The 13,595-nt window shown below is 45.3% G+C and overlaps 1 protein-coding gene across 1 annotated transcript; it reads right to left on the bottom strand.

The window, feature by feature from the left end:
• Positions 1–1,138: 1,138 nt before the first annotated feature.
• On the bottom strand, positions 1,139–12,552 carry LOC119847703 (trypsin-3-like). Its single transcript, XM_038382681.2, has 5 exons — positions 12,507–12,552; positions 6,147–6,309; positions 2,779–3,032; positions 1,849–1,985; positions 1,139–1,431 (listed from the first exon to the last, which is right to left on the bottom strand). The coding sequence occupies exons 1-5, from the start codon at positions 12,550–12,552 to the stop codon at positions 1,264–1,266; spliced, it is 768 nt and encodes a 255-aa protein (XP_038238609.1). The 3' UTR covers positions 1,139–1,263.
• Between the last annotated feature and the right edge of the window lie 1,043 nt (positions 12,553–13,595).

The following is a 13,595-nucleotide window of genomic DNA, read 5'->3' as shown; positions in this document are numbered from 1 at the left end:
AAGGGTAATTTTGACTATACGCGATTTTCGCCTTACTCGCTGACTTTAGAACCTAACCCCCCCCCCCCCCCCCCAAGATGCGACTCCACTTTATCTCTTACCCAAAGAGTTCAAAATTGGCAAGTCTGGGCCCACACAAAATTGTGAGATTGGCTTAAAAAAAATCACAAGATGTGAAAAACAAAACCAAACCACTAGGGTTTGTTTATTTACTGTTTTTAGAGCCTCTGAGGGTCAGTTCCCCAGCTTTCCTTCCCAAAGCCGAGGTCTAGAAAGTGACTTTTTTCAATAAAAGCTCAGATTCTCACAGAGTCACATGACTCAGGAACTCGAGGCTTTAAGAAACAAACCCACCCTCATAAGATGTGTCGTAAATTCATGGGAGATTTGGGTCACTGAGTCTCACCACTGCCAAGTCTTGCAGTTTTACCCTGAGTCTCGTGGGGATGTAAATGGCTACATGTAAATGCATCTATCTCAGAACACAGAATGTCCGCCAGACATAGAGGATGGGGGACTCTACCCGGAGAAGCAGTGACTCACCGAAAAATGTGGGGGCTGTGGTGGATAATCAGCTGAACATGAACTCCCAGGTGTTGTCTACACTACAGGTGCTCCGTTGCTCTAGCTATGTTGCTGTAGCACTTCATGATGAAGCTTGAACTCCATGAGACGTCAGACTTGGTGACTTCAGAGCAGTTATAGCCGCTTATGCCACCCGTACCAGTTCAAGAGACCAGATCAAAGACCTGGGCATTATTTATGGCATTTTAAAACCAGTCTCATAATATTTAATCCAATCTCATGATTTTTAAGCCCCTCTCACAATCGTCAGGCTGATCCCACGATTTTTACAGCACTCTTGTGGTTTTCAAGCTGATCCTGTGATTCTAAACCAAATCTCATGATCTTTAAAGTCAACATCTCGATTTTTGAAGCAATCCTGTGAACTTCAGGATGATTCATGACTTTTGAGCCAATTTAGTGATATATTAATGCAGTCTCATTAATTTAATGCTGATCTCATGATTTTTAAAGCAATCTCACAATCTTTAGGCTGATTCATGATTTTTAAACCAGTCTCAGGATTTTGTCAGGCCTGGCTCATAACCATTGGCTGCTTTGGGCTGGTCCCACCGCAGTGCCCCCATCCTAGTCTGATCCAGATCAGCACCCCCTGGGTGCTGCGGCGAGATGAGGAGAGGTGTGGCTGGGGCGTGTGTTTGGTGGGTTATTGTGGCAGGCGGGATGTGCTGTGAGCTCTCAGTCCGATCTGGCACACTTCCTCCCTATGATGTTCCTCACCCACTGGGCAGCTTTGCAGACATTGGCATAGACCCCAGGCCGTCCTGGCAGGGCACAGACAGATGACCCCCAGGAAACCACGCCTTGCAGCTGCCCATTGCAGACCAGTGGGCCTCCTGAATCGCCCTGCGGAGACAACATGGCGCAATCAGCAAAACACAGCCATACCCCCAACGCCCACACACACACACACACAGAGCAGGGCCCATCCCCTCCAGCACGGGGTGGCAGGGACACACACAGACACAGGAACGGTTTAAGAGCAGAAATGGGTTCAGGTGGTCCAAGCTTCTTACACCTGCGCTGGGGATCAGACAGGCCAAGGAGCTGGATGAAGCCCAGCCTCTAGGGCTCAGTGCAGCCGGAGGGCAGATTGGCTGCTCTACCATGGGGCACGAAGGCTGGCTGGGGCCAGGGCCTGAGTGATGACGGACCCTCAGGAGCAGGCTGAGAAGGGTTTGCAGGTCATAGGGGATAAGGAGTATTGAACTGTGTGAGCTCTGACACCTGGCACCAACCCTGCTCTCCGGGATGCCCCCTTACCTGGCATGAGTCTATGCCGCCCTGTTCCACACCAGCACAGAGCATGTTCTCTGTGATTATGCCCCCGTAGTCTGCCTGGCACCTGGCCTGGCTGATGCTATAGACATCTGCACATCGCATGACGTCTGGGAACAAATCTGGGCAACGACAGAAAAACAGCAGTTCATGAGTAGGGTACATAGCGCAAGCGAAGAAAACTTACGGTAAGACCCTCAACTGATGTAAACTGGCATAGACCCACTGACTCCAATGGAGCTACAGCCAATCTACCCCAGCTGGGATCTGGCCCCATTGACTCCAACGGAGCGATGGCCGATTGACCCCAGCTGGGATCTGGCCCCATTGACTCCAACAGAGTGATGTCCGACTGACCCCCGCTGGGATCTGGCCCCCATTGACTCCAACGGAGCGACAGCCGATTGACCCCCGCTGGGATCTGGCCACATTCCTTTTCCGAAAAGGGAAATTTTTGATGAACAGAAAAGCCAGAAAAAAATCCTCATCTCAAGTCAAACAAATCCTTCCATTTAAATCCAGTATTTCATGTCATTTTATAATATTTCATTGTGATCTGAAGCACATCTGTAATGTTTTTAAATTGTTTTGAAAACAAAAGGAAACATCTGAAGGAAACATTTTGAATAGAAAGAAACCCAAGTCATTGTGTCCCCATGTTTTCAAATGCAAAGTTTTGACTATTTTCAGAATATTTTTTTCTGAAAAGAATGAAATTGCCCCGAATGTGTGGGACAGTTTGGTGGTGTCGAAGCTGCATTTCTCACTACAAATCATTTCTGTTGAAAAATTTATCCCAGGAGAAGCCAAGAACCCTTGACAGCCCATCAACGAGGTCTTCTTAAAGAGCTTCCACCCCCTCACCAAGCTGAGCCCAACCTCAACCCCTCCCCTCTACACCCCAGCACGCCATACTTTGGGGGGACCTGATAGTGCCCCATCCTGACACGACGCATGGTGTTCCAGGAGAGGGACAACTGGTAGCCAGGTTGATTGTGTTCACGTAGTTGTTGAGTTGAGCTGGCGCATCCAACTCCAGAAGCATGAAGTCATTGTCATGACGGCGGAGGTTGTACTCTGGATGCACGAAGAAGCTGCGGATTCTTCGTATCTGTTCTGTGCCTTCATTCACCCGTAGATTATAATCCCCTAGATGCACCTTCAGGGAGCTGCATGGAGAGAGGACAGAGGAAGAGATCAGTGGCGGCAATTCAAAGGTCATATCGAGCAAGCAACTAGAATTGGGCCAATAATGGATTTTTCGATGTTGGGGTAGTCTCCAAGATCTCATCAACTTTGTTCACCAAGAACTCGGTTTCACTCCAATCTCGTCCAATCTCGTGTTTTTCTTGGCATACAGTTAGACTTCACAGAGTTGGTCAGAGTCCTGTGTTAAAGGGGGGTGGGGTACAGGGCATACCACAGATCCAAAGAATACAAGTATTGGCTACTTTATATATAAGTTTAACCCTATTCTGATGCATGCATCCTCCATTTTACATATCATGCACTTTATGGTTGGTCCAGTTATTTTCAGGCCCAATTCCTGTACATCTCATGCTTTGTTCTCATGACACATGTACACAGCACACTTTGTTAGTTTTCTCCTTCTGAATTGTGAGCTTCCACACATTCTTAGCCATTGTTGCTGACTCTACTATTTCTTGCACCTGGTTTTACACGCTGAAATGAACAATTTGGTAAAATCGTTCTGAATTTGTGGGACATTTTGATATTATCAAAGCTGCAGTTTTCAAAGATCGTGAATTCCTTGTCCTTGGCTTTTGAGTGGGGATGACCAGTTGTTCCAATAATATCGAGATCATCCCAATATAAAAGGTTTGTGCAACTTTACCTTCCTCCCTGAACAAAAGTGTCCTGGTTTTTCACACTTGCTATCTGCTCATCCTACTTTTGGGACCCACTTAATATGGTTATTTTTACTTTTGCCTTGTCCTTGTGTTACTGTGGCGTGCTCATACCAAGTTAAACCAATGTGCGGGAGCACTGAGAACTGCAATGAGTAAATCTGAGTCAAAGAGTTTCGAATTTTCCAGTGAATCAAAAAGTTGTGGGAGAAAATTTCATTTCAATCAACACGAGACATTTCTGAAAATAAACTAACAAGGCAGTTTGAAAGAAAAAGTCTCAAAAGGAAAATGTTTCGAAAATGTTGACATGAGATATTGCAATTTTTAACGTATTATTTATATATTTTGATTAGTTTTCCAAACACAACTGTAAGCAGAGTCTGGTTGAGCTCTACCCTGACAGCTGGTGGTGAGTTGTGGAAAAGGACTTCAGGGGCTGATCTCGTTTGCATGAGCACACCCACCCCGCCTAGCATGATGGGACAGCTTGCCCAAATGGTCACTTTGGCTGCTGTGGGATCCCCAGTCTCTTTGTTATTGGGGCAGGAGTAATAAAGGGTTGTTATCCTGGTTATGTGAATCAAGGACAGTAGAAGGATCACCTTGTGGGTGATAAGACATTGTCTTAGACTTTTTAATTCCCGCTATCCTTAGCACCTGCTTCGGAAGGTGACTCTCAAAATCCCACACTTGATCAGAGGGCCGCCACTGTTGCTTGAGTACTTTGGAAGGAAATATTTCTCAGTTTATGGATTCCTGGCCCAAATGCTACTTAGTTGAGGGCAAAACCCTCCATCATAAAATGCAAAGTATAGTTCTACTGTCCTTGATTCACGTAACCAGGATAACAACCCTTTATTACTCCTGCCCCAATAACAAAGAAACTGGGGATCCCACAGCAGCCAAAGTGACCATTTGGGCAAGCTGTCCCATCATGCTAGGTGGGGTGGGTGTGCTCATGCAAATGAGATCAGACCCTGAAGTCCTTTTCTACAACTCCCCACCAGATGTCAGGGTAGAGCTCAACCAGACTCTGCTTACACAACAAAGATACCAGCTTCATCCTAACACACAAAGAGAGTTAGGAGAAAAGGAGGGGAGGGAAAGGACAGATCTATCTGCAGAATTTGCAGTAATTACAGAGCTCTAAAAAAGCAGCCTGAATTACTTTCAATTTTTTGACCACTCTCCTTCTGCAGAACACCAGGGATTCATTCCAGGGATTAAATTCTCAATGAGTATTTTCCAGAGCCCCCCCCCCACCCCTCTCCCTTCAGGGCTCTAGTCTTCAGCTGCAGGGTGGGGTGTGTGACACTCTGCACACCATATTCATCATAGTGGTATGATTATGATATAGGTATGACATAATTATGATGCATCTTGTACAACATGTGTCATGTGTGGGGTCAATGGAAAATGTATGCTTTGCTAAATATGATTATCCTGTTTGTAGGCATGTATCATTTTTGTATCTGGAGTTATGAATATTGACTATGTATCTGTATTTCAAATGTGTTTGCTCCTGGGGTAACACCCTCAAGGCAGTTTGCTTCTAGTCTGGCCAGCACATTGTGAAGGGACTGTTCAAGTTGAGTGGCCCATTAAAGCATGCGTAACTCACAATGGACCATGGAAGTAGCCTATCCACACTTGGTGGTCCTTCCTGAAGATGTTCTAGCTAGGATATGGCTAATGGCCCCTGCATTGACTCAGGGAAGCATTGGTGTGACCCCTGGCTGTGGATGTCGGTGTGAGGGCAAGCTTGGAGGGCTTTGCAGCTTGTCACAACATCACAGTGTGAGAGGGAACCCAGACTGGTAAAACAGAGGGCTCATCAGTACCCCAGTTCCAATTTGCACCCTGGCGGGGCATCACAGAGAGACTTGGGGCTTTAGCCCTGCAGGGTGCACCAGGGCTCAGGGCTTCAGCCACAGGGCCCCACAGACCCCGTGAAACCAGTAGCGGCTGCAGAACCCCCAGTTGAGAACCAAGAGCATCAGGCTGCAGTCAAGGGAAAATATTTCCTGGAGCTCCGCTCCATTCCATCGGCTCCTAGAGCACCTGCACTCGAGCCGCTAGTGGGATGCTACAAGGCCTAACGCTGGTGAGTGTGGAGGTGGGTTTCCCTCTGCACACGCTGCTGGGGAGACCAATGCTGGTGTGCTGCGTCCGTGCTGGGGTGGGCACATCTGAACAAGGATGCTGGAAAACCGCAGAGGGTGCAGAGAAGAGCCACAAAAATGATTTGTGGGCTGGAAAAAATGGGAGGAGGATGGGGCTAGGGATTCGGGGGTGCAAAGGGAGACCTGAGTACGGATGGGGGACATCAAGGAGGAAGATAAGGACTGGGGCCGTGCGTTATTCCCATGCATCAACCTCTCTCTCTCCCCCTTCCCCCCCGCACTGACTTACCTTTTGTGTATGCGGCAGTGTGCAGCAGTCAGCACCCAATTCGGGGCTATCAGGCTCCCACCACAGTAGATGCGGCCGTTCCTCAGGAGAGCCACCTGGTAGGGACGGGAGCCAGTGATGCAGTCTCTCCCTCCAATGATCCGGTCTCCCTGGGAGTCTGGGGCTGCAATGGAGAGTGGCGAACGTCAGCTAGAAGCAGGGCAGGGGGTGGGGCGGGCAGCAGCCATGTCCCTACGGATTGACCCATGGCAGGATGACCATGAGCTGCCACTCGCTCATGGCCGTGCAAAAGCCCAAGGCAATCTGAGGTTGTACCCGGCGAGGTATTTGCAGTAGAGATAGGGATGTATTCATAGGAAACATGTAGGGGGGCGTGCAGGGTCAAGTGCCCTCCACCCAAGATTTCTGCTTGGCCTGCCAGGGAAGAGGGAGAGAGGCTCCGTTCTTCCCAAATTCGCCTGCCCCTTGGCATGCTCAGCCCCCCTCTTGGGTGGGGAGCGGAATGGGCTGGACCAGCTGCTTCTCATGCCAGCCACTCCGGGTCGCTGACTGAGCGAAAGCCTGGCTGAGGAGGTGGGAGCTTTGGCTGCCAGGGATAGGGGCCAAGTGTGCCCCCAATATTTCCCATGAAACAAATTCTAGTGCCGGGGGGGAACCCATTTCAGGTTGATCAGAACCTTTTGGTTTTGACAAGATCGCAGTGTCATAGATATATGGGACTGGAAGGGATCTCCAGAGGTCATCAAGTCCAGTCCCCTGCACTGTGGCAGGACCCCCACAAAAAACCTAGACCATCCCTAACAGGTGTTTGTCCAACCTGGTCTTAAAAACTTTCCAATGATGGGGGTTCCTTGGAAGTTGATTCCAGAGCTTAACTATCCTGAGAGTTAGGAAGTTTTTCCTAATATCTACCCTAAATCTGCCTTGCTGCAGATTAAGCCCATTGCTTCTTGTCCTACCTTCAGAGGACATGGAGATCAATTGATCACCAGCATCTTGATAACAGCCTTGAACATGTGTGAAGATTGTTCTTAGGTCCGACCTCAATCTTCCTTTCTCAAGTCTAAACATGCCCAGTTATTTTAACCTTCTCTCACAGGTCAGGTTTCCTAAACCTCTGATCATTGTTGTTGCTCTCCTCTGGACTCTCTTCAATTTGTCCACATCTTTACTAAAGTGTGGTTGCCCAGAAGAGGACACATTTCTCCAGCTGAGGCATCACCTGTGCCAAGTAGAGCGGAACAATTACCTCCCATGTCTTTCATATAGCTCTCCTGTTAATACACCCCAGAATGAGATTGGGCTTTTTCGTAGCTGCATCACACTGCTGACTCGTATTCCATTAGTGATCCACTGTCACCCCCTGATCCTTTTCAGCAGTGCTGCCACCTAGCCAGTTATTCCCCATTTTGTAGTTGCGCATTTGATTTTTCCTTCTGAAGTGAAGTACTTTGCAGTTATCTTTACTGAATTTCATATGAATTTCAGACCAATTCTCCATTATGTCAAGGTCATTTTGAAATCTAATCCTGTCCTCCAAAATGCTTGCAACCCCTCCCAGATTGGTGTCACCCATAAATTTATCAGCATACTCTCCACTCATTATCCAAATCATTAATTAAAATATTGAATAGTACCGGACCCAGGACTCAGTCCTGTGGGACATGGCTAGATACACCCACCCAGTTTGACAGTGAATCATTGATAACTACTCTTTGAGTATGGCCTTTCAACCAGTTGTGCACCCACTTTCTAGTAATTTCATCTAGACCATATTGTCCTAACTTGCTTATGGGGATGCCATGGGGGACTGTGTCAAAAGCCTTTCTAAAATAAAGATATAGCTCATCCACTACTTTCTCCCATCTAATAGGCCAGTAACCCTTTTAAAGAAGGAAATTAGGTTGATTTGGCAAAATTCATTCTTAACAAATCCATGCTGGCTATTCCATATAGCCCTATTGTCCTCCAGGGGCTTACAAACGGATTGTTCAATAATTTGTTGCAGTATCTTTTCAGGTATCAAAGTTAGGCTTCCTGGTCTGGAATTTTCTGGGTCCTCTTTGTTCACCTTTTTAAAGATAGAAATTATGTTTGCCCTTCTCCAGTCTCCTGGGACCTGACCTGTCCTCCAGGAGTGCTCAAAGATCATTGCTAATGGTTCTGAGATTGCTTCAGCTAATTTCTTAAGTATCCTAGGGTGAATTTCATCATGCCCTGCTGTCTTGAATACATCTAACTTAGTTAAATATTCTTTAAACCTGTTCTTTCCTTGTTTTGGCTTGAGTTTATTCCCCCTGGTTGTTAATATTAATTGTGTTGAGTATCTGGTCTCCATTAACCTTTTTAGTGAAGACTGAAGCAAAATAGGCATTAAACAGCTCAGTTTTCTTGATGTCATGAGTTATTAGCTCCCCTTCCCTGCTAAGTAGAGGACCTCCTCTTTCCTTCCTCTTTCTCTTGCTCCCAATGTATTTAAAGAAACTCTTCTTATTGTTTTTTATATCCCTTGCTAACTCATTTTGTGCCTTAAATATGCTGATTTTGTCCCTACATACTTGTGCTATTCTTTTGTTGTCCACCTTAACAATTTGTCAGTATTTCCAATTTTTTTGTAGAACTCCTTTCTGATTTTCAGGTCATTACATTGCTCCTGATGGAGCCTGATTGGCCCCTTACTATGCTTCCTATCTTTTCTGCTCATTGGGATAGTTTTGCAATTGTGCCTTTAATATTATCTCCTGAGAAACAGCCTAGTCTCCTAAACTCCTTCTTCCTTTAGATTTTTCTTCCCATGGGATCTTACCTTCTGGTTCACTGAGCTTCTTAAAGTCTACTTTTTTGAAGTCCAATCCCCTTATTCTGCTGCCCTCACTCCTTCCTTTTTTTTTTTGTCATGAAATTTATCTTTTCATGATGACTTCTCCCCAAACTGCCTTCCATCTCGAGAGTTGCTACCGATATCTCCCTGTTGGTGAGGAACCAGTCTAACATGCTCAGAACGCCTGTGGATTGGGAGTCTTAACATACACTCACCATTGACTTAGATTTGCTCATTCCTTTGGCAATTTCCCATGCCTATGTGTCCTTCATGAATGAAATTTAAGATCCTGCTTTTTTCCCCTGAGGATAAATGGAAGCTTAACATGCTTCCTTTTGAGGAGAACATTATCCACCACTGCAGGCTTATACGTGTCATAATCATACAGCTAAATCAGGTTTCAGAGTAGTAGCCGTGTTAGTCTGTATTCACAAAAAGAAATACAAATACAAATACAAATACAGCTAAGAGTATCATAAAATCCCTCCTTACCTGTAAAGGGTTAAGAAGCTTAGGTAACCTGGATGTCACCTGACAAAAAGGACCAATAAGGGGAGAAGATACTTTCAAATCTGTGGGGGAAGGTTTTTGCTTTGTTCTCTTTGTTGGTTCTCTCCAGGTCAGCGAGGAATCAGGACAGGGAAAATACATCTCCCAAAGCCCTACTTGAACTAAGCATCTGGATTACAAAAATTGTAAGTGAAGCAAGGAAATGTATTAATTTATCTTTTGTTTTAGCTTGTGAATTTTCCCTGTGCTAGATGGAGGTTTATCCCTGGTTTTTGTAACTTTTAAGTTTTGCCTAGAGGGAAATCCTCTGTGTTTTGAATCTGATTGTCCTGTAAAATTACCTTCCATCCTGATTTTACAGAAGTGCTTCTTTTACTTATTTTTTTATAATAAAGTTCTGTTTTTTAAGAATCTGTTTGGGTTTTTAGTGTCCTACAAACCCAAGGGTCTGGTTTGTGCTCACCTTGTTTATTTTTCAAGCCTCCCTAGGTAAGGGGCTATGGCTTGGGGGGATATTTTGTGGGAATAGGAACTCCAAGTGGTCCTTTCCCTGATTCTTTGTCTAAATCACTTGGTGTGACAGCATACCTCAGTCCAAGGACAAATAAAGATTTGTGCCTTGGGGAAGTTTTTAACCTAAGCTGGTAGAAATAAGCTTAGGGGATCTTTCATGTGGGTTCCCACATCTGTACCCTAGAGTTCAGAGTGGGGATGGAACCCTGACAATACGGCATAATGTTTAGGCATGAAATGTGTTTTCCATCCAGAATGTAGAGTATTCATCATGGACTCCAATATCTCTGCAGTTGCACTTGATCACATATCCCACATATGAGATGACACACCATCTGAGTAGGTTGATGTGGAAGTCAACCTTGGAGTTGGCTTCTGGAGCCTGGCCTTGATGGGTCTCATTTAGATCTTGGAAAAAACATCATCCCAAATTCTTTGACTTCCTGATACAAATTCAACAGTGGAATCATAATTCTGAAACATGATTTGAGCTGGGATTTGAGATGGCACTCAGCTTTGAAATAGATTATTTCGATCATGAATGATCCATAGACACAGCTGGGAGAAGCTTCAAGACCAAGTAAGATTTCCCAGACTTTCTTTCTCAAGTGGTATGCATTTGGAGATCGTGTCTGTGAAGACTCTGGATGCTAATGATACATATCCCCAGCTGCAGTCTTTGCCCTAGCCCATCTTGCAAATTTGTAAAAAAAAAAAAAAAAGGCAGAATATGGTAGCTGAACTGCATAATCCAATAGTCTTTTCAGTTCTTTAGATTCACCATTCATGGTCCACTTCCGTTCCGCATCCAGCAGCAGCACTATTATCCCATGTGTTGTGTTCTCACAGATATCATCAAGCGATTTTCCCCATGAAAATTGGCATATCTAGTGCATGCCACACTAGCCCAGGATCCCTACCTAATAGCTACACCAGAGGATAGAAGCTCAGGAGTATAGCTGGTTGGAAAATTTCCAGTGGAACAGTTTTTTCCTACAGAAAATGCCATTTTGTCAAAATGGAGACATTTCACGGGGAACATGTCAATTTCAACGAGTTTTCCTTTGGAAAGAAATTGACATGCTCAGAATGGAACGTTTCAATTTTCATTTTGAAATGACAATTTGTTTAGCTATTTTACAACCTTATTTAATTTATTTTAATTCTTTACAAATTAAAAATTGGAACTAAACACCTCAAGTGTATCAAAATTAAACATTTTAATTGATCAGAAGTATTTTTTTGAAAATTTCATCTGAAAATGTCAAAATTTGTTGGTATAGTTCTGATTTGGAATGAAAATAAATTTCAAAATCACAGAATGTCTCACAGAAGATTCTAGTTCCTGCCCAACTGCACTCACAAATCTATAGGTGCATGGAACTGGATCTTTTCATTAGAGAAGAAAGGCTCGTGGTTTTACACATTGGGTCCTGGATCTTATCCCTGCAGATGAGCTAGCCAGGGGCATCATTAGCAGGGATGGATAGAAACTGTTTTAATGGACAATCAGGGTTTCAAAACAGAGATTTTCAATTCCTGTGGAAATTTTTGATTTTTTTTATTTGGAAATACTGCTGGCATGCTTCTGTGGTGCTGCAATTTGGTGCCCCATTTTCCTCTATAAGCCATGCATCATGGAAGGACTACATCTCCCATGATGCATCACAGCCAGAGACTCCCATAATACCATCACCTTCCCTCTCCATGAGTGGTTTATTATGGGAGATGTAGTCCAACCAAAGAGGTTGCCAATAGAGAAGGATGGGAGCCTCAAGCACCCATACTACAACTCCCATGAAGCACTGTGGCAGCATTTCCAGATCAGAATGTTTCAGGTTTCAATTACTTTTTTTTTTTTAAGTCAAATTATTTAGGGTGAGAGGAGCAGAAATAATTTGAGTTTTGGATTGGACAGTCGCAGGCCAGCTAGTGTTCTCTGCTAATGACCTGTACAATTTGCTTGAGCTGAATATTTGGGTAGGCAAAATTTACATATCAAACCAACTTGCTCAGGCAGGGATGAAAAACTATTGTAGGCGGTGTTGGTTACCTAACACTTTCTATGATCAAACCCTGTTTTCAGTGGCTGAAAGCTTTGCCAAACTTTAAATCTTCAGGCTGAGATTTTCCACGCTTGCTCTCTGAACGTGCTCTGGAAAGATCCAGTTCAGCCATTTCCAAGAATGAGGTTCAAGAATGATAGGTCATTTCTGCAATGTTCAAACAATTCTCCAACCACTTTTTGAAGTGCTCTAGTGCCTTGATAGCAGGAACTTGAAATTTTACAAGGGAATAGCCCTGGGGTCAGGGAGGTGCCTTTTGCTGTTCTCATGAAAATTCTCTCAGGCTTGGTGTACATGTGCTCAGGAGAGCAGGGGGTTGGTCAGTGACTGGCATTTCTAGGCTTTACCTCAATACAAATGATTAAAACTGTCAAAAAAGCGCCTGTGGTGAAACTGCAGAACCTTCTCACCCAACCCAACTTTGGCTTCTCGCTTGATTCTTTTTCCTACCTGCAGCTGCCCCGACTACCAGCATCATGACGATCAGCAGCTCCATGGCAGTTGTGGCGATGGATACAGTCGTCAGAGTCACTGGCTTTACTGCAGGGAAAGAGATAGAAAGGAAATTGTTGGCCATGGGCATCTAGAGGACGACCAATGCCTTGCAGGGAAGGTGCACGCTTAGGATTCAGTAAAGCCAGGCTTGAGTCCCTGTTCTTCCACAGGCTCCCATGAGCAAGCGGTTTCTCTGCACCTCGGCTGCCCTGCCTGAACCAGGAGATGATAGCACCGCCCGACATGGGAAGGGGAAATGCACTGTGATCATCTGTTGGCAATGGAGGCCCAGTCTCCCTCAACTCAGCTGCATCTTCCACTTTCACACGGTCCCAGTCGCCCCCAAGGGCATGTTCCATGGAAAGATCTGATCCGTTGCGGGGACTAAATCTCAAGCCAGATGACAAAGATTTCCATGAGCTGGACTGAGCTCATCCCTCTCCTACTAGTTCCCCTTCTAACTTGTCACCCCAATAACAGAGGAGGGCAAACTCCCCGTAATCATCTTAATAACAGAGAAATTAATAGATCTAAGGTACTATCTGGCCCCCATTACAGTAGTATCCAAGCACTTCCCAATCTTTACCCTATTTATCCCCACAATTTGTTGGTGAGCAGGGCAGAGCTACAATCCCCATTGTACAGATGGGGAAACTAAGCGATTAGGCCAAGGTCCTACAGGGAGGCAGCGGCAGACCAGAGATTAGAAACCATGTCTTCCAAGTACCAGCTGAGCAGTACCGAAGTACCAAGCCATCTGTCTTTGTTGAATGCCTCTTGCCATCCCCTATAATCCCCCCAATAATACAGCAATGCTCCTTGGCACCCCATTATCATCCCCAATAACAAAACAATACCCCCATGTTATCCTATTGTCCCCTGAAAGCTGAGAGATGCCCCCTGGTACCGCGTAATCCCCCCAATAATGGAGTGATGCCCTGGCAGCCCATAATCACCCCAATAACAGTGAAATGCTCCAAGACATCACCCTACATCAGTTTCCAAACCACAGCTATCTCCCTTCCACCCTGCCACCATGACCCA

Source organism: Dermochelys coriacea, chromosome 24 (assembly GCF_009764565.3).
Source record: "Dermochelys coriacea isolate rDerCor1 chromosome 24, rDerCor1.pri.v4, whole genome shotgun sequence".
NCBI lineage: Eukaryota > Metazoa > Chordata > Testudines > Dermochelyidae > Dermochelys > Dermochelys coriacea.
This window is presented reverse-complemented; position numbering and strand designations above follow the sequence as displayed.